This window comes from Neopsephotus bourkii, unplaced genomic scaffold (genome assembly GCF_033783945.1).
Source record: "Neopsephotus bourkii isolate Nb327-2 ecotype Australia unplaced genomic scaffold, CSIRO-AGI_Nbou_v1 NB_234, whole genome shotgun sequence".
Lineage (NCBI taxonomy): Eukaryota > Metazoa > Chordata > Aves > Psittaciformes > Psittacidae > Neopsephotus > Neopsephotus bourkii.
The window spans coordinates 19,100,214-19,122,116 of record NW_026900744.1 but is presented as its reverse complement, the minus strand read 5'-3'; the positions used below and the strand labels follow the sequence as shown (position 1 = coordinate 19,122,116).

Here is a 21,903-nt window from a genome sequence, read left to right as displayed (position 1 = left end):
TGCTTTCCCATCCCTCCTCTGGCCAAATGCTCCTCACACTCTGGTTTAAGATCCTTAGCAAAGGCAGCTTAGAAAGGTGTAAGGAAAATAAAAAAAAGGCACAAGATGTGCAGGAAAGGCCAAAAAGGCATTTCCAACATGGGCTGGCTCTCATGGCTCTTATGTAACTGAGCACGTGGCCCTCCACGTTTATCTTCAGGCTTGAACACGGGTTATCTGATTGCCAAGCAGAGAGCATCTCTGTTAAATGATGTCAATCTTCACCACACTGGCATTACAGCATCATAAAAAATTACATAGCTGCTATTTTGGGCAGCAGCTCTCTCCGACTCAGTGAATAAATGCATCTCCATATGACTCACTCCGGGGGATTATTAATAGACACTAAAGCAGAATGCCAGAACACCAAGAATATTGCTCAGTTCCCATATGTAGCTTTCTAGTTTCTCACAGCAATTGCACTTGAGAACTTTTTGTCTCAAGATTTAATTTATATATATATATACTTTTATATGTATATGTGTGTATACAGGGAGAAGAATTTTCTATTCAGCTCACACCTTGAAGGCTTGGTGGGGGGGAGGGAGAAAGTCTGCAGTGATGGAGGATGCTCGCTGCTCCAGTTCTAGGCATGCACAGTTCCACACTCCAGCCCTGCATCACACGCTGGGCACACACCCATCCAGGTCAGCGCCTCCTGCTACCAGGCCCATTCAGGTGAGGCTGCCCTTATTAGCAAAGCTTGAAATAGAAGCTCAGTTTTGTGATTTAAACAGAAACCACGTGGGATGGCAGAACAGCAGGGAGGAAGCGAGTCATTCTGAGAGGAAAGAAATCACACACTTCTTTTGCTGTGTGACAGCTGGAGGATAGATCAGGAAACAACTGCCTGATTAAGATACACCTCAAGCCTGGAGCTCACCCCACCCTGGGGCTGCCTTCAAGCAGCTTTTCAGTAATTAGGGTGAAAGTCATTGGTGGGGTCCTCCACACCATCCTGGCACCAGTGCCACACAGAACTGCTGCATTCAAGTAGTGTCAGTTTCCACAATGCAGGCAAACCTTTATGAAAAAGGGTGCTTTTCCCATAAAATGTTCTGTTTTCCTGTTTTTTTGTGAATGATGGGATGAAGGTGCTCGTGGGTTGAAGATTTCCTCTGTGCAGCCAGGATTTGGAAAGCACTGCTCCTCCTGCTGCGCAGAAAGGGATGGAGAGGCGCAGGAAGTCACCCTGGGTTCTGTGTGGCCCATCCACAGCTGCAAAGAGGTTGAGGCAGGGTAGGAGGCGGAGCTGGGTCTTCGGGTCCCAGCAGAGATATAATTAAAAAAACCCAACTCTGACTGAAAGCAAAGGAAGGTTTGGATGTGTTGTGATGCTGAAGTCCAGTATCAGAGGAGGGTTCATGGTAATCAGGAAACAGCAGTAGTAGTCACATAATTAACTGGCTGCTTTGATAAAACTTTTCAAGGGTATTTGCCGAAGGGCTGCAGACTGGTTTCTCAGTTACATCAGTTTACCCATCCATCCTCTCCATCTGATTATATGGTTTACAGGCTGCTCTGCACTCTTGATACTGTAATACCTGTGTGCGGCAGCATCTATTTGTACCAGGCAAATAAAACACCGGCAGGCACAAGTCTTTGATGGGAAGTTGAAGTGGATCCTCATTCCATCAGCCCAGGTGTATTTTTAAAAGGTAAGTCCAAACAGAGATTAGGAGGAATAATTAGAGAAACATCTTAAAACCCACCATGTGGATGGCAGCAAGATGTGCCATGGCCAAGATTTTGCTGACTTGATATAAATAGGAACATCCCACCATTCACCCCCACCTAGTTCTTTTCCCATTTCTTGCAGAAGGGTAGAACAAATAGAAGTCTTTCATCCTCGCCCCACTCCCACCAGCCTGGTGGCAGTCCTGGAGCACATGAACTCCAAAGACAGGTATGGACACCCTCCAACCCTTCTGCCCATCCTCATGCCTCCACAACCAGCAGCAGGACAGACTACCCAGGCACTCACAGATACTGTCATCTAAAGGTCCAACAGTGAGGTTATAATTTATGCAGAAGACTAAAGCACTTGCTGCTGGTCACATTAAGTGCACAGGTTAAGATGGGAATTGCTTTTCCTCTCTCACAAAGCTTCCACTATAGCCCATTCCTTTGATGCCATCATCATCGGCAAGAAAACAAATATATTAAAACTAATGGCAAGTTGAAAGAAACTCCATGCAAAAGGAGGCTGGTGTACTGAAAGATGTACCTGTAACACAGGGTTTGTATAGGGAAATGTCCATACAGCACATTCAGCAGGTAGAAAATGAACCACGTTTCAAAAGGACAGACCCAATTCCATCACTCTTGTATTGCTTGTGAAAGCTTTGTAAAGCACTTCTGAGAGCAGGATTTGTGGGCTCAAGCCCCAGGGCTCTTTATTAATTAAAGTGTTTAAATAATTGAAAAGCGCAGTCTCCTGACTCCCCTTAGCACAGCTACCTGCTTGAGAGCTGCCATAAATTATGGAAAAAGTCATATGCACGAGGACAGAACTACCCCTTGAAGAATTCATAACAGATCAAATGGCTCTGTAGCACTGAGAGGTGCCAACAGCCCTAAGAAGGATGATGTGATGGGAGTAGGTAAGTCAGTGAGATCTCATCTCCATCGATTCTTGGGACTTGCTGCATTGTCCAAAGCAGCTGCCAAAATGTGGTGAGAATTTAGGAGCATTAGAAGTGGCTGGCAATTTCTGACCATGAACAGGATAAAGATGCACATAGTAAACTCTGCACTCAATTTTTTGCATGGAAAGCTGCTGAAGCCAGGTAGTGCTTGAGTTGTCCCAGATCTGCGATACAGCAGCCACTCGACTCAAACCAAGGTTAACAGGAGACTGAGTCAGTAAGAGACTAAGCAGTTTGCAGCACTCAGAAATAGCTCCTACCTTAAGAAGAGGGCTTGATGCTGCAGCCTCACAAATGCTGCTGGGGAAGCTGCTCTTGCTGAAGGTGTTCACATCCAGTCCTGCTTGAATTAAGTTCCCTCTGGTGTGTCCTCCCTACCCCACTCTCTCACCCACTGCCTTGAAAGCCAAACGAAAATCCAGTTCAGGGAAGGAAGCACAAGCACTTTTTCGGGGGGGGGGAACATATTCTAGGTATGCCACAGCAGCGATAGGGAACAAAATCTGCTGGTGCAGACCGTCCAACCCTACTTGGAGTGAGCATTGGAGGAAATCTCGTTAGTCAAGAACGTCCCTAATGTTTTAGAGATTTTCAGAAGTCACAGGTGATTTCTGAGGGACTTAAAACCCTTTCAAGAGCTCTGATTTTTCACAAGGTCCAGTGAAAAATGGCCAGTGTTAAAGGGCTTTGGGGTGAGTGCCCCACTCACGGGTCAGCCACTTCAGCAAAAGGTGCTATTAATGGAATCTCATGGTCTATCCCACATACATCACGCAATTTAGAACAATGAAATCAATATAATACAGAAACCTGTGTCCTGACAAAGCATTCTCCATGGAATGCAATGCAAACCTGGCTCTTACATGGTGTCAAATCAGGAAAAGTATCAGCACAAGTAACGATCTCAAATAATAAATGCAAAAGCTGTATTTTTTTCCCCTTCTTTTTTTTTTCCTTTTACTCATGACAGCATTTCTTAAAAATATTACATCTGCTTTTGAGAAGGCATTATCCTCTCCATATAATATGGAAAAATAAACTCTACATGATACACAACAGATACCCCTAGTTGGCAGGGCTGCTTTAGGAGATTAAATCCACAGACTCACCAGTGCAGAGGGTTGGTTTTGCCTTCCTTGTCCCCAGACTCTTAAATTGTATTGTAGGAATGGTAAAAGACAAGAATACATAAAAACAGTAAAATGTTTATTTTCTTAGAAAAAAAGAGATTCAAAATGATTGTGATCACACTCCCATTCGTGCTCAGCAAAGCCAATACTGCAAGCTTAGTCCTTGATTAAGATACCTATTAAACAAAACTCTTTTTCCTCTTAAAATACAAATTCCTGCTCCTGCATCACTTCTAGTATTTCAGTGATAACATGCTTTTAATGGATAATAGTTTCTCAACTTCTTCTCAGTAGAGAAACAAGGCCTGCCATGGCAAAAAACATCCCATCTCCAAAGCTTGCCATCACCACCATTAATAAGCACTCCGGCCTGAATGCGGACTGACAGACAGCTTAAGGGTGTTTCTTAGATGCTTGAATGTTCACTTATGGAAGCTTTGTATAACACTACCTCATCTGATAGAAAACAGGCCAGAAGCCTCAATAAAATCAACAACGTCTTTTGGATTAACTTTAAGGATTTGCTGCGTATCTGGACACAGAAAAAAGTGAGAAGTTGCAACAAGTTTTAACTAGCAGCAACAAAAACAGTTCCTTACGAGTTCTTAACAATATTCCTCATCTGTTCATTAAGAAACACTGTAACTGAATGGAGCATATAATGTGGAAATTATCTTCTTCTGTTATGTAGTGCTGTTCACTCTAGAAGACTTCCAAAAGGTCTTGACTGGGTTGTAATCTATTTACACAGTAGTATTCCTGGTGTGAGCGGCAGAATTGGCACTATGTGACATCCTCCTCTTCTGAACAATAATCACGACCCTGTAAGGAGAAAAGCCAAATTTTAAATGACTACTTGAAGACAGGAATAACATAAATCAAGGGAGCACTCACTAATAATGCATATCAGTTCTCTGAACTTACGAGATTTTAAGTTCAGAGCTGGGTAGAAATCCTAAAAATAGGGAAGAGAGTTTGCACAACTCCTCCAACCATCTCTGGAAGGTCTGCATGGAATGAGGATAGGAGACCCTTCCCTTTCTGTCACTATTAATCTCATAAATTTCACCCCCTCTACTGAATTCCAGGGCGAGTCCAAACTGATTTACAAAACTATTTTACGTAAAGATACATCTTCATGGACACAACCCTAGAGATCCATTGCGAAACCATAATCTCGGAGGCAAAAGCAATGAAGCACACAATCCTATGAACAACAGAGCTCAGCTGCTGTGAATAGGAATACCTCATCTGATAACCTCATCAAGGGTTGAAGGTAAGAGCAGAAAGGCTAAGCTTCACTAAACACAGACTTCTTAGTCATGTTATGCCTTCTATCCCATCCAAACACAAGACTTGCAGCAGCACCTATCTAGGTAACACCCGCAGAAAGGTCTGGAGAAGGTATGTCCCATCCATTACTAGCTGTTTTCTTGCAAAGTGGCAAGAATAGAACCTGACAGGACCCACTGTCCCTGTTTCTCTATACAGAAACAGCTGGAGCTGAGCTTTTCAATACACAAGCCACCCAAGGTAGCCTGTGTAAAAGAAGTGCCTCAAATGCAGTACCAAAAATCTCAGCCTCTGGACTATTTCCATTGTTCCTATGTGCCAAGTGTATCCCAAGTGGTTGCATGGAAAATCCAAGTACCTGAGCAAAAGGCTGGCAAAGAAGAAAAGGAGAAGCACAGATCTCACCCCTGCAATAATGTGTAAAAGCCTGACAACACCCTGTAAGCAGGAGAGACCAACTGAGCAGCAGTAAAATGGGTGAAGCTCCACTCAGTCAAGGTGGGGTACCCAGCTGCCCAACAGTCAAGCCTCTCACTGACTGGTCTAGAAAGAGGTGTGGGGATCAGCTTGTCCTGGGTTCAGCAGTAGCAGTCATTTTTTTTCTCCTTCTCAGTAGCTGGTGCAGTGCTGTGTTTTTGACTTTCAGCCTGGGAACAGCGCTGATAACACCACTACTTTTAGTTACTGCTCAAATGTTTGGTCTGGCCAAGGACTTTCTCAGTCTCATGCTCTGCCAGGGAGGAGGGGAAGCTGGGAGGAAGCAGAGACAGGACACCTGACCCAAACTGACCAAAGGGGCATTCCATACCGCAGCATGTCATACCCAGGATGTAACTGGGAGTTACCCAGAAAGGCACTCTCTGCTCAGTCGGGCTTGGTTCGGCAGGTGGCATCATATTTTCTTCCCTTGTTATTTCCCTTACCATTATTACTATTGGTGGCAGCAGTAGTGGTTTGTGTTATACCTTAGTTACTGGACTGTTCTTATCTCAGCCGGTGGGAGTTGCATTCTTTCTGATTCTCCTCCCCATCCCTCTGAGAGCAGGGTGGGGGCAAAGGGAAGAAAGGAGCCGGGGGGCTGTAGACTGCGTGGCTGACTTGCTGACAGGGTTTAAACCATGACAGCTCTTTTTGGCGCCCAATGTGGGGCACCAAGGGTTGAGATAACGACAGATCTGACCGGGGTATGTCTAACTGTGTTTGTGATAAGCATTAATTGTTTCGGATTAATAGTCACTCATCACAATGCTGATTTATTGGCTGCCAAAGTTGTTGCTTCTGATCTCAGAGTTTCAGAATGTTGTAACTTACTTAGAGCCGGTATTTGCTGTGTTAGTGTTTATCAAGTGTGGGGCTTGGGCTAAGGTTCCTGTCTCACTGTACTTGATGGCAATGACTTGTAATATGGGTGGGCTCCAGCAGCAGGGTGGGACGGACGTGGCCGTGGACTGGTACCTGGCCATCCGGCTGCTCCTCACTGTCCTGGCCCTCACCCTTGCCTCCGTCTGCGTGAGGCTCTGGGAAGCCGAGGGGGACCGGCCCCGGGAGCTGGTGGTGGCTGAAGTGGCTCGGGAGAGCGGCCCCAGGCACCAAGCGGCGGCGGGAGCAGGGCCAGAGGAGGGGGGAAGCAGCTGCTGGTGGAGGAGATCGGGGCAGTTGAGGAGCGGGAGGAGGCGGCTGCCGAGCAGCGGGAGAAGGCAGTGGAGGAGCTGAGCTCTGCGGTGGCTGAGAGCATCCCTCAGCAGCCAGCCTCTGAGCCCCATGAGCCCAAGCCCCAGGAGGATGTGGAGAGCAAGATGCCACCTTTGGGAGCCTCAGCTGGGTCCAGCCGCAGGCACCTGGGAGAAGTGGAGGATGCAGGAGGCCCCGCAGCATTTCCCAGCAAGGCAGAGGAGGAAGATCTGGACTCAGAAAAAGAGAAGCTGGTGGTGGGAGAGCCAGCAAGCACAGCAGCTACACCAGTCCCAGTGACAAGTACAGCAGCATCGCTTGAGAGTTCTGAAGGTTTTAAATGGCCTTTGGGTACCCTTGGGACCTGCCTGCTGATTGTGATGGGGATCAGCATGTTGGCACACATACAGAGTGTGTTTTACCCACCACCATTTTGTCTGATCTCAAAAGTTAAGCAGAGTCGGGTTTGGGTCTTGTCTGGGGTTAGACGATGATACGGGAGGACCAAGAGGTTTTCCCCAAGGCTGGACAGTCATGAGTGGCAGGGCATGTGGGACAGTATGGGTGAGTATCTAGTTCACTGGGCCCCTCCAGTGCTCTGGAAGCATCAGAGATGGAAGACAGCTGTATGGAGTTCCCAGCAACAAGCTGCAGTAACTGCTGGAGGGGAGGGCGAATAATTTTGGGCCTGGTGGGCCCATGGCACTTCAGGTCAGCAGGGCAGAGATGCAACATAGAGATGGACTCATGATCGAGGGGTGGACTTAGCAATGGACACTATTGTCCAGGTTATTCACAAGTGTGAACACTGCACACAGCCTCTCCTGCTCTGAAAGACTGTTACAAGAGATGGAACCTGACATCATGGAATAAATGGACTCAGCAGCTTTATAGGGATTGGTCCATGCACTAAGAAATGATCTCTTTCTCTCTGTCTGCGTATGTGGACGTATATATATGTGAGAGCGATGGTATATTGAAAATGTGGGATCTGAGCATGACGTGAATGGTATGGAATAAGGGGTGGATACTATCCTGGGTTCAGCAGTAGCAGTCATTTTTCCTCTTTCTTAGTAGCTGGTGCAGTGCTGTGTTTTTGACTTTCAGCCTGGGATCAGCGCTGAAATACTAAATACCGATGTATTTAGTTACTGCTCAAATGTTTGGTCTGGCCAAGGACTTTGTAAGTCTCATGCTCTGCCAGGGAGGAAGAGAAGCTGGGAGGAAGCAGAGACAGGACACCTGACCCAAACTGACCAAAGAGGTATTCCATACCACAGCACATCCTGCGCAGGAGGTAACTGGGAGTTACCCAGAAGGGCACTCTCTGCTCAGTTGGGCTTGTTTTGGGGAGTGGTTTCATATTCTCTTCCCTTGTTATTTCCTTTCTCATTACTATTATTGGTGGCAGCAGTAGTGATTTGTGTTATACCTTCGTTACTAAACTGTTACTATCTCAGCTGGTGGGAGTTACATTCTTTTGATTCTCGTCCCCATCCCTCTGGGAGCGGGGCGTGGGGGGAAGGGAAGAAAGGGGGTGTGTGGGGGAGTGCCGTAGACTGCATGGCTGACTTGCCAGCAGGGTTTAAACCACGACACAGCTCTGCTTTCAGTTCAGCAACCCCTGACCCAGAAAGGAAAATCAGACATTTTTCTCAAGTAAGATATCAGACTCAGAAGGAATGCCAAAATACTTTGCAGAGAAGCCCAAGTGCATCGTTTTCTTCTATGCCAGGGACCACAATACATTCAGAGAAAACCATGAGACTAACCTGTGGTGGTGATGAAGGCTTTGTCCAGCATGCTTCAAGGGCTGTGAAAGCCACCCATAGCAAATGATGACTGAGGCTCAGGACACTTCCAGGAGATTAATTTGCCTGGATGCCCAGGCTCCCACTCAAGAGAGAGACCCCAGAATGCTCCACACCAGTGGCCATCAGTGATACTAAAGGCTCAAACAGACGCAAAACATGGAAGAAAGCTGTCCTGGACTTTTCCTTGCCCATTCTTCCTGCCATTCCTCTTCTGGGTTTGCTCTCTGGCAACCAAGTGCATTGCTCCTCAACAGGTTGCCAAGAAACTGCTTAAAAAGCAACATGCTGAAGAAGTCCTTGCCAGCGTGTGGAAATACCACCTCTCACCCACTGCCTGTAGGCTGCTGAGAGCCAGGCTGCTGCTGCCAGACACTTTATTTCCATCTTCACACCAGCGGGGATGGAGCCATGTTGGTGTCTCAAGGATGGCCTTGGAGCCATGGACCTCAGTCTCTGGTGGGCAGGGAGCTGCCACCACACCAACCTTCCCGCCAGCCTGCTCCTTCCCAATAGCGCACATGGGCAGCAGTGGGCACAGGGGAGACAGGGAGGAGGGTAAGAGCTGCCACAAACACCAGAACACCTCCCACCGCTTCCTGCAGTGTGACACACAGCCTCTCCCACCTGCAGCCGGCACGGACCCACAACCCCGACCCCACTGGCTCATTTGATGGCCAAGCTGTGGTGACACCTGATGGCAAGGTGAGGAGCCCGCTGCAGCCCCAGCCCGCTGTGCAGCTCTGCAGGGAGGGTTTGCACTAGCATGTCCTTCAGAAGGGGCAGTCCTGCCAGAGCACCAGCTGGTGGGAAGGGGAGGATGTGTTGAGGGAGCAGGGGACCAAAACAGGCTCCTGGAGCCACTCAGCAGCAGGCTGAAGGCTTCGCATCCCCTTCCCCTCTCCACCACGGAGCCATGTGGAGGAGCACGCTGTGAGGCAGGGGAAGGAATCCATTCGTTACACACCAAGAATCGTGTAGCGGCAAAGGCACAGCAGGCTAGCAGCTTGCATACAAAATTGGGGGTTCTGCTTTCGCTTGGGATTTACAGCAAGTTAAGAGGATGTTGCTTTTCTTTACCTGGAGAAAGAAGAACCACATCCATCCTCTCAGTAGTCAGATGCAAGACAACCTGTGGGACCACCCTGGTCTGGCAAGTTTAGCTTGTCAGGGGTGGGGATCAGCTGTGACAGCAAAAAACCAGCTTGCATACAGTCCTGCACCCATCCCAACTGTCCTACAACCACTGCCCTGGCTACACTGCAAAGGCCTACACCAATATGTGCCCAGTATTTAATCCCAGCACAGACAACAAACGTGGGTCTCAGCCTGACAAGGCCTAAAGTGTCTTGACCCAGTTCAGCAGGATTAAGCACATAACTTGCCTTTAAAGACAAGGGAAACAGTACTTAAGCCCTGGAGCAGCTCATGACTGCTCATGAGCAGAAAGCTAACAGATGCTTTAGCACCTTCTTGAAGAAGGGCTCATGATAAGTGAGATCTCCTTGAGTAAATACATAGCAATGGGTATTTACAGCAGTGGGTATTTATCCTCCTAAAAAGAGCATGAATGGAAGAAACTATACTACAAAGAAGCCCAAAAAATTAGAATTCTCCCTTTTGTCTAAACTTACTCCTTAATTAAATTTTTATCAGTAATACAAGAGGAGTGTTCCTCAGAAAGATCAGTGAAGGAACAAAGTGCCCTGTGGGGTTTTCTGGGGGAGCAGATGTGTGTTAGGAAGAGAAAGAAGAAACCAGAGAAAGTAAGTGACAACCCCCCAAACAGAGCAGAATCATAGATGGAAAATGAGGGTGCAGGACTGCCAGACAAACCCTGTGCCCTGCTGCCCAGGGGAGCAGGCTCCTGAATGCAGAGGAGCTACAGGCACGGAGCATGCAGCAAATAACAAAAATGCATGGGTCATCCTTTAATAGCCCTTAATAGCATAGGCTCTTAAGTAAGTTTTAATGATTGGGAGTGTAAATGAACTGTACCAAGGAAGATGAGAGCAGGAACATACGCATCCAAGTCCAGGTAAATCCCAAAAATCCTCTCTTCCTCCCCTGCAGTTTCAAAATCCAACTTTCAACTTTTGTAGATGTTCACAGAAAGACATTCACACAAGTTGAGGGACCTTGACACGCTTGTGAGGTGGGCTGATGCCAACCACATGAAGTTTAACCATGCCAAGTGCAAGGTCCTACACCTGGGTCGGAGCAATCCCAGGCACAGCTACAGGCTGGGCAGAGAAGAGATTCAGAGCAGCCCTGCAGAGAAGGACTTGGGGGTGCTGGTCAATGAGAAAATGAACATGAGCTGGCTGCAGGGTGCGCTTGCAACCCAGAAAGCCAACCGTATCCTGGGCTGCATCAGAAGGAGCGTGACCAGCAGGTCGAAGGAGGTGATTCTGTCCCTCTGCTCTGCTCTTGTGAGACCTCACTTGGAGTATTGTGTGCAGTTCTGGTGTCCTCAACGTAAAAGGACATGGAACTGTTGGAACAAGTCCGGAGGAGGGCCACGAGGATGATCAGGGGACTGGAGCACTTCCCATATGAAGATAGGCTGAGAAAGTTGGGGCTGTTCAGCCTGGAGAAGAGAAGGCTGCATGGAGACCTCATAGCAGCCTTCCAGTATCTGAAGGGGGCCTGTAGAGATGCTGGGGATGGACTCCTCATTAGGGACTGTAGTGATAGGACAAGGGGTAATGGGTTAAAACTTAAACAGGGGAAGTTTAGATTGAATCTAAGGAGGAAATTCTTTCCTGTTAGGGTGGTGAGGCACTGGAATAGGTTGCCCAAGGAGGTTGTGAATGCTCCATCCCTGGCAGTGTTCAAGGGCAGGTTGGATGAGACCTTGGGTGATATGGTTTAGAGCGAGGAGTCCCTGCCCATGACAGGGGGGTTGGAACTTGATGATCTTAAGGTCCTTTCCAACCCTAACTATTCTATGATTCTGTGATTCTAAGTGTGTGAACTTAAAGTAGTTTAAAAAAAAGCCTTATGCTCCTTTCCTGCTGCTTGTTCCCAAACCAGAAAAGCTCATTCCCCTGCTCTCTCCTCTTGCTGCATCTACCAGGGCATGCTTCACAGCTGGTGATACCCTTTTAGAGGAAAAAAAAACACAAACCCAATCCAAAACCAACCAACCAAAAAAAAAAAACAAAAAACCAACAACAAAAAAAACCCAAACCCACAAAGAACCCCAAACCCCCCCAAAATGGAGAAAAAAGAAATCACAGGAAAAGCCCTTTCCCCCATTGTTGCGGGTGACAGGCTAATCAACAAAACTCCATGCTGCGGGAATGCAGAGGCCCTCCTACTTCAAAAGCCTTTTGTGTGGCTGGCAGACTTGCCCAGGGAGAGAAGGCAGCTAAGGAGATGCTTCTTCCGCCACAGCTCTGCAGCTTGGCACCAGCATCCTCACACCGTGGCCCTGGCTTGGAGAGGAGGAAGAGGAGGCCGGCCGGCCCGGGAGAGGAAAATGTGCTGCACCAAGCAGCTCTTTCTTCTGCAATGGCTGAAAGAGCTTGCGGGACACAGTGGCCCCTTTCAGAGGAGATGGCCGATGCTGGGAAATGTTAGCCTGGCTCTGTGGTGGGAACCCTTTTCATCAATCTGGTTTTGTTTACAGTGCTCACAGAAAGGACGGGAAGAAAATGCTGAGAGGCAGCATGAAATAATTGTCTACTGTGCTAATTTTTGTCCGTTTCTGATTTTGTTAGAGAAAAAAAAAAAATCAATCAAGTCATTAAGAGCAATCCAGTTTGCTAATGAGTTTTAGGCTAATAATTCCACCCTTGCATACGTTTCAGTTAGCAACCCCCCTTTTTCTAACAGCACTCTTTAAATACGATACAAGGAGCTGCATTGTGTCTTCCTCCTGCATTTCATGCCCAGTTTTACTAACGAGGCAATGGAGCGAGTTGCCGCCAGGCATCCCTCCCATGGCCTCCAACAACAAACTGGTAGTCTCCAACCCAGCTACCAGTGGCCAGGTGTGCAGATTGGCAGAGAAAGTCTTGCAAAGCAATTTCAACACCAGTGCTGCTGATCAAGAGCAAATTATCTCTCGACCCACAGTGACATCCCCTGTGGCAGTGGAAACACAATGCCCAGGGGCTCAGGACATCCACCGGCCACATGAGTTTGTAGCAAGACATCTTCACATGCTATGACATTTCTTAATCTCTTTGTTTTTTCACAAGCACGTTTGCATTGTGATTACTTGCAAACCACTGTATCTATGTAGGAAACAGCTTATGATGATGGGACCAGTGAGGATTTCCTCTGGTGCAGTTCTACCTGGATTGTTTTGGGTTTGTTTTTTTTAAACTACAAAGCCAGAGATGCTTCTTTTCTGGAGGTACAATCCCCAGATACAATCCTAGAAATCACTTGTCAACTGTTCAATTATACCTCAGCCTTGGTGTTTTTTCCTACAGTGAGACAGCTGCCTACACACTGTGCCATGGCTTACAGTAATAATATATACTTAAAGGAGACAGATAATTTCTGATGATTGTTTCACTGCTCTGTATGTAGGATTCAGAGAAAGCAGTCATTCTCCATGATAGCTATCATCAATGTGTTTTCACTAGCAAATGCTGAATGGGGTAAATTTTCTGCGTTCAGCACTTCATGCATCATAGCTTTTAATTTTGCTTTTATTTCATACTTTCATGTGAGCCCTGGTTGTACAGGGCTCCCTCAAGTCTATGGACTTGTGCCTGCAAACACTGTGTTCAGGATTAACTTTCTCTTCTGAGTCATCCTGTTCAATTAATGGCATTTCTTCAAATTTTGCTGCCTCTGGGTTGACTCTAGCAGAATCATCTAACCCTATTGTGAGTCTGACTTTCACATTCTCAGTCAGTCCTACCTCAGCATTCAGTTTTGAGACTTTGTTCCAGCATTTTTCCCTTCCAACAAGCCCCATGAATTGACGTACTATAATCATACACAGTTCCATACGTGCAAGTTCAGCTCTAGCTCTCTGAGCAGGAACACACACTCACACAGAGATAGGAACAGATGCCTCACTCTGAATATCTCTCAGTGTTTTGACACCAAATTTTGGTAGACAGAAGCTCCATGCACTGGGGTTGGCATTCTATCTTTTACCTTTGTGTGGTATTTGCAGAAGGCAGTTCAGCGCTGTACAGGCAGCTAGGAACACAGGTGTGTGCTGGGTACCAACAGGCATTAGACTTTCAGAGAAATTCTGCAGACCATTTCATTAAGTCTTTTTTTTTTTGGATCGCCAGGATAATAATACCACTTCATACTAATAAATACTTCCTATTTTCAGTTGCTAAAACATCATCCTGTGTTCTTTCCATTTCACACTTTGATTGCAGAAATTCTATTTCAGCTGACTTTCCTGTTCATTTGTTTTGATGAGTCTGAAACACCCATTTGATTTTCCTCTCTAATTGTTAGAGTTGTTGTCACTTATTTGTAGTACGTGACCTAACATCCCTTGGAATTTCATCACAAGTTGAAATCTCTCTGTTCCATAGTTTCTGTAGACACAGCCTGTGGAGGCAGCAATGGACAACATGTCTCTGTTACATATCCAACACTACTCATGGCTAGTTAACATGTGAACATTACAACATGTTTTGGGACCTCATCAACCACAGGCAATGACCCCCATCCCTGCAGACTATTTCAGGTGTAACTGGCAAGCTGTTCAGTGACACAGTTCTTTTAACTGTTTGACTGCTGTCCTCCATTTCCCTGAAGAAGGGATTCAAAATGGTACTTAGGAATCGAATAAAACCCCTCATATTTTCCAATCTTTTTGGCACTTGTGGCAGATACCTAGAAAAATAACATCCTGTGGGCAAAGATTAATTAAAAATGCCAAAATTCTCTTAGGAACACTATTTCCTTAGGCACAGAAGGTCCCCAGAGAAAGCAAATCCCATGTTCAGTTGTGCATTAACTCACGCCAATCTCATCAACCATCAGCAGCTTGAAATGCATGGGAGCCATTTCCCTGTCTTTGATAGATAAACCCATGTATTTGCTCTAAATAGGCAATCTCCTAATCTAGAAGATAAATTAGTATAAGAGCCCTGTAGAACACCTGTAACCATCTGAGAGTATGATCCAAACAGCGAGGAGACACAGTCAACTGCATCTCATTGTGGCAGCTGGTGAATAAATGCTATTACTGTCCTGAAACAAATCTCGAAAACAAAACCTGACCTCAATTCATAATTAGGTACAGCCATCAGATGGTCTGGTCTGTAGACAAGACAGGTCTTTGGAAAATCCATTTCACTGGATATTTTGTGTTTGACATTATAGAAAACGGTGTTGTCCAGGAAGAGCAGAAGCAAAATGCATTCACCCAGCAAAATACAAACCAAATGCATTTATTCAAAGGAGATGTAGCTATACTATGGATATGTACAAATTCTACTTTTAAATGCATATAGGTCAAGTAAGATCCTACCCCTGTGAAATACTGGACACCTCTTCACTTCCATTCAGGCATTGACCACCTCTGTAGGAAGCTTCTTCCAGTACTTCATCACCCTCTCAGTAAACAAATGCTTCCTAATGTCCAGTCTAAACTTGGGAGCACATATTACTTCATTGTAATTGGGGAAGCAAGTATTAGTATGAAGTATTAAATAAGACACACCATTCCAAAATTTTAAGTGTAAAGAGTATATTGGTGAATGAACATCAACTCAAGGAATAAGCAAAAGCTGAGCTCCAGACTCAATCCAAGTAGACCATTTAATTACTTAAGTCTTACTTTTCCATCTATGTGTGATGCAATTATTTACTACTGTCTCACGAAAAAGCTGAGATTCTCATTTTAAAGATTTGTGAAAAACATGAAAGCTGCTATCAGACAATGAGATACGCAAAGAACTATTAAACCTCTTCTTCAAAACATCTCCAGCATCATTATTTTGCTCAGTGTATGTCCTGAGGCAGGGTTATCTGCATACACAGCTACACTATCCCTTGGAGCCAGGAGCTATTTTGAAAAGATTTTGCAAGAAATTAGAAGGGTATCCCAGATACTACCGGCATTAAGATTCCATTTGTCTCCCACAGAGGTTAAATGAAAGAGCAAATCACTAAGGGCATAAACCCCCACTTTGTTCTCCCTAATCCAGTAGGTTAATTTGCCCTTCATCCTAGACTGTTCATTTTGGATTTTCTCCAGTACCTCCTGCAACCTCTTTTACCTTTTTTTTTTCTTTTTGCACCTGAACTACTTAACCAACAAGCTTTATCTAACCAAGGAGGAACTCAGATCAGAGCCCCTCCAAGTAGTGAAGAACATGGAGTGCTGCAACAGGCAATGTCAAGTTGTCCTCCCCATGGAGCCAGGAAACCTGTGTGCCCGCTACCTGAGTGAAAATGTATTTCTACTTTATTGTGTCTTACCTTTTCAATCTTTTCATCAAGCATTCTGAAGAATTCTTGTTGGCTTTCAGAGATGTGCATGCTGAAAGGCAAAGAAACAGTATGAGTACCAAAAGGACTTATTCAATTTTAAAATACTGATGCTGCAGTCCAGGGTTGTCGAGGGGCCAGCTGTCAGCTTTTACCACTGTGCAAAATAAATCAGTTTTCACTTTCAGCTACAATTATAATTTAATTTTTTCCCCTTTTTTTTTGCTTGCCCATAGAAAAAATATTACATTTAGTTCTGTGTATACATGCTAGGCTTGGGATGGTAACTAGGACCCACATGCATCCAGGAGACTATTCCCTTTCCCAGACAGAGTGCAGAAAGTTTATAGCCCACTACCATTTCTTGGGCTAATGAGAGCCCTTTCTGTATCAAGAGAGAAGGTCTTCCAAGACTGTCAAACTCACCACCACAAAATGAGATGCCTACTATGAGATATGAGGTTAAAGCCTTGCACTGGAAGACGTGCATACCCTGCTACAGCTGGGCTCTGCACTCAACACCCAGAAATGTCTACAAGCCCGGGCTGGTCCTTCCCTCCCAGACAGGTACTGCTCCCTAAGCAGACCCAGCAGATGATTCACTTCAATTAATTCTGCGGCACCAAGAGGCTCAGGGTTATTTATATGATTTTGCAAAAAAGGAAGAATGGAGGCTGGTGCCGGCAGTAGCAGTGATGTCAAATGGTTAGAAGGACACAATCTCAGAGATTTTCTCTGACACTGAAAGCTGATTTGGATTGCTGAATTCCTACCCCAGTCCTCTCTTCCTCAGCATGATCCTTTCAGCTGTAATGAGCTAATACTTTTTCTAAGTGCCCAACATGATGCACTTCCCTACAAAGCTCAGCATTCATACTTCACTTGCTATCAGGATGAACGTATACAATGATTTGCTTATGCTGGACATAAATGAAGGCTCAGTTTCGGAAGAGAAGGTCTCAAAAGTGGCATTAAAACCTAAAGCTGGCAATTCAGGAAAGGGAACAATTCAGCTTTCAGTAGCTGTGGGATTTTGTGCCCCCAGCTGACTGCCTGTCCCTCAGGTTTCCACCTACACCTGAAACAGGGAAAAGATGTGTTTGGGGTAGCCGACCCCCTTGCCTGCATATTCAGGTGTCTTGGAGAAGGACCTTAGGACTGTACAGCCCTTTCTGGGTAGGTAAGTGCTAGAAATATATTCTTGCCTTTGCAACATCATAGATTCAGTTTCTAATAAAATGAGATATTACACCCCAATCGTAATTTATAAGGAAACTAAATGAAGGGGGGGAAAAAACGGAATATTCCGTTGTCATACACATGCAAAGCCCCACAGGAGGTCTTCAAGCCCTTGCAGACCATGATCGTCAGAAAAGAGTTGGGGTTGTTCAATGCAGAGGAGGCTCCAGGAAGACGTTATTGTGGCCTTTCAATATCCTAAAGGGCCTTATAAGAAACATGGATAAAGACTTTTTACTAGGACCTGTAATGACAGGACACAGGGCAACCATTTTAGACTGAAAGAGGGTAGATTTAGACTGTACACAAGGAAGAAGTTTTTTATGATGAGCATGGTGAGACACTGGAACAGGTTGCCCAAAGAAGTGGTGAATGCTCCATCCCTGGCAGTGTTGAAGGCCAGGCTGGACAGAGCCTTGGGCAACATGGTCTAGTGTAAGGAGTCCCTGCCCATGGCATGGGGGTTGGAACCAGATGATCTTAAGGTCCTTTCCAACCCTAACTAGCCTATGATTCTATGATTCCCCAAACCATTCTGTGACTTTGTGATATAGGAGGGTAAAAATAGTACCAAATACTATTTTCATTTTATGCTTCAGGCTGCTGTTACTCCATGAGTTATGAACATGTCTCCGTGTAGTTGATGCAGCATACCTGATTACATAGCAGTTTTGAGGATGATCAAACACATTAAGTGTCTAAGAGGTTGGGGCAGGGTGCAGGAATGAAGCCCCATGAAGGTACAGCAGGTATCAGGATGCAGTATAAGGGTGAAAGACCAATCTCTTGGTCTCTTTCAAAGACACATGTAAAGCTGGCTCCCTACATACAGTGCTTTTAGAGTCCAGGGTTCTAGAAGTAAAAATCTGAATCCTTCTACAAACAGGAAGAGCCCTCACAATTCTTACTTTTACATCCAACCTATCAAAACTACCTCCATTGTAAATTAACTTATGAGGTGGTACATAGTCCATGTTTTGTTTTGAAGTACCACCTGTTCTACAAGAACAGTCTTACAAGATGCATCCAATGATTTATCTATTTAATTTCTGCTCTTTTAGCTGCCACCCATTGCCACTCCCCCTTGCAGTCAGAATTACCAGGGTTTTTAGAGGATAAACCTTAAAAAAAAATTGCACATTATAACAAGAGATTTGCTGGCTTGGTGCTTAGCAGCTCGAACACATATAGCCACTTTATAAACAGAAACACAATGCCTTGGATGCACTAGAAGAGATGACCCATCAAAAGAAACAGCCCTTTTTTAAGCCCAGGTTCATTAGCCTCCCATTAGAGCATCTTACATACATTTCTAACCCTCCTTGGAAGGACCAAGCCACAGTTATGAAGCACAGCTTTGCTGAAGGGTGATTTTATCTCCACCTCCTTACTGTGAACTTCTTTGCAATTACATCTGACGCACTCCATTTTTCCTTTTGAAAGGAAGCTGAATTATACTGTCAGTTGGTTAGAAAATTAGTAAAGTTTCCAGACTTGAAACAGTGCACAATGCACTTGGTATGCAGCAAGTTTAAGTTAGTAAGTACCCCAAAGGCACAGCATAAAGAACAGCATTTCTGCTATTGTTTAAATTCCAGCAGCAAAGCTTTATCACTTCTTTGTTATGAATCTGATACATGTCTCCACATAATGTTATTTTCAATCCAATTAGTGATTAAAATGTAATGGTGATTTAGATAAGAAATGAATTACTAATATCTATGACCAGCTCTGTCACAAGAGTTGAGTATTTCATAGCATATGTAATGCTGACTGATATCAGGCAGGGTACAGGCACAGAACAGCAAGCAAAGGATGGAAAAAGCATCAGCTACAAAACAATCCTCATTTTGAGAAACAAATTGACAATTTTCAATGGAAGAAGTTTACCATTCCTAATCCTAGACAGTATAGCTGCTAATCTAAGCTAAGAGCTAGCAAAAACTTTCCTGAGAACTTAACAGATAGCATTTAGAACACTAGTGCATATAGAATTTTTGGTTATGAGTAAGTTGCATAGAAAGCTGAGAAGTAACATAGTATGGCACTCCTAAAAGGCATGGCAAGATGCATCTCACGCAATTTTAAATCCTGCTTCTTAGCTGGGCAAACAAGAGGATGATGGAGGGATGCTGGCACAAGTGCTGTCCAGTTGTTACTGGTCTCAGAACACAGGCAACCATACCTATTTTATTTAAACTGAGCATGGTTTTAGGGCTGCTGGAACCACCAGTTGGTTTTCACTAGGCAATAATCAGGAATCTTACAGATACTCCTTAATTCGGTGTTTATTTGTATTACAATTAAAAAAAAAAAAAACAACCCCAAAACCCAATAAACTTACTTTGCTCTGGGCTGATGTACTAATCCTGGGATCTCTTTATTAGATTTAAGTCTTGCATTTGAACTGGCACTTTTTTCCTGAAACACACAAAACACACACAACAAAGATACCATCAGTATTTATTAACCACACAAACTGCAACAGGCATTTGTCATCATGGTGTCACACTCTGCTGGATTCAAGCTCTTCTACCTGTACAATCAAGTAAGAAAAGATCATTGAAAACAAGATTAAAGACAACAAAATGCAGTGACCCTAGGCAGGCAATTTTTAAATGTCACTGGCTCGATGGCCTGGGGGATTGCCTCTGGGTTACCAGGCAAAAATCTGTCTGGGACATATAGCCGTCAAACACTGCGCTATCTAGTAACTCTCCAGTGGTCCATGGAAAACGAGGTGTGCAGCTGCAGCTTGGCTCCTCAGAGTCATATCAATAATATCAACTGGTACCTTAACAGAGCAAGACAAAGCACTGAAAAGACAGAATCACAGATCACCCAGACCTGCAGGTTTGCTCAGAAGAGAGGTGAGAAACTTCAGCATCATGTGGAATACCGTATGTGGGAGAAAGCATACACTGAACATGCCAGTAAGAAGAGGAGCAATGGCAGACCTGCTTAGCCAGAAAACTGGACACAAGGGGGCCAAGAAAACAAACTGGAGTATCCTTATAGGCAGGGACACAAACACGTCTTCTCGTCCTCCACAGAAGACCAGAACCATTTAAAACATCTAAAAAAGTCATGGGGAGGGAAGAGCTTAATTGAGAGCTGACACTTCAAGGCAACATATTGCCCTGACGTCAAAAACGTGAAAATCAAAGCTTAGTGCACACACGTATCTATTGTCTGCAAAACCTGGAGAACAATACAGCCCCTTCTGGAACTTCCCAGCACTGTGTTACAGCTCACCCACTCCACAAATCCACCTGAAGTTCTTCAGCACACCATACCCATGACAACTTAAGAGATGCAAACCCAAGAATTAGGGCTTTCGTAGGTAATTTTGGTGGTTTTGTTTTGTCTTATTTAGTCTTTGAATGTCTGAATCACGTAACACAATTTTTAAGAGGGCTACTAAAGCACTGAATAAAAAATAAAAAAAAAGAGGCTGTCTAGCAGTTATTTTTTTAACGAGTAATTCTACAAGGGCTGTAAACATCAACTGCCTCAGTGTATTTAACACTGTTTAATACATATCTTCTAATCCTCCTAAACAGAAAACAGTGTCTTGCATGAAAATAACAGTGAAAGAGAAACAAGCCTTTCTTCTAAGCCTTAACAAATACCTCTAAGTATCTCTATGCTTGTTACATCCTATCAGCCACTGCCTGCCCATGATCCCATGATGTCTATTCAAAGCAGAACAGAAGACAAAATCACTTGCTTTCAAAGAATCTTCTAATTTTAACAGTGTTAAGTGGAGATTACTATGTACTTGCATGTTGTGCGTGTGGTAAACATGCATGTACTTAGCCATATGATGACTATGTACTCATACAATTGCCAAGCAACTCTACAATTGTCAAGCAAACTAAAGAGAAGGGGATATGCTTCATGGAGAAGACACCACACCCAGAAATCAGCTAAATGCCAACCTCATGCACCAGATGACACTTTATCCTCAAATCTGCTCCATGAGTTTGCCACAGGTCAGGGGCAGAAACTGGGAATGGTCTGCATTACATATGTGGAATGGTACATCTGGATGGTCCAGCCATAGGCATGCTCTGCAGCTGTAGCACTTCCTGCCCACCTACCACAACACAAGTTTGGGCCACCTTCTGTCTTTGCACACTGTCACCCTGGAGGCATGGACCTCTCATCAGCAAGAAACTGATGTGAATCCACTGCGTTATGAAAAGGGGAGAGAAGTTCTGATTTACAGCTCCTGCAGTGGGAGCTGTGATAAATCAGGACAGTGCATAGGTGGCTTTCCACACCTCAGCTTGAGGCTTGGTGTCAGTGCGGCTCTATCAGTAGCTGGAATCAGCACAAATCCCAGCCTAAATAAACTTGTTACTTAGGAACAAACAGAAAGACACAAGAAAGAGATATGTTGCCTTCTCTCTGTGGGTCCCAGGGCAATATTCAGAGTATTACTTGAGTCACATAGGAAGAGGGAAATAAAATTCCAGTTTACTTGAAAAGTTTGCTCTTTTCCTCCTATTGCTTCTGATAATTAACATATCTCGATTACCTATTATGTACAATTCTTCTACTTGAGCAGGAAGTATGTTACCTTCTCCATCTGTTGCCCAGCAGGAACAAACAGAAAAAGAGGAGTTAAGAGAAAAATAA

At 44.8% G+C, this 21,903-nt stretch overlaps 2 protein-coding genes across 4 annotated transcripts in view; one reads left to right on the top strand and one right to left on the bottom strand.

The window, feature by feature from the left end:
• The window catches only part of TRMT1L (tRNA methyltransferase 1 like), a 331,995-nt gene that overhangs the window by 179,398 nt on the left and 130,694 nt on the right, over window positions 1-21,903 (top strand). The window lies entirely within an intron of this gene.
• The window catches only part of CUNH1orf21 (chromosome unknown C1orf21 homolog), a 124,613-nt gene continuing 106,582 nt past the window's right edge, over window positions 3,873-21,903 (bottom strand). For all 3 annotated transcript variants that reach the window (XM_061345721.1, XM_061345722.1, XM_061345723.1), the window contains 3 exons: window positions 19,604-19,680; window positions 16,012-16,072; window positions 3,873-4,639 (listed from right to left, as the gene is read on the bottom strand). In XM_061345721.1, the coding sequence (XP_061201705.1) occupies window positions 4,601-4,639; window positions 16,012-16,072; window positions 19,604-19,680 (177 nt within the window). In that variant the 3' untranslated portion in view covers window positions 3,873-4,600. The remainder of the gene's footprint in view (window positions 4,640-16,011; window positions 16,073-19,603; window positions 19,681-21,903) is intronic.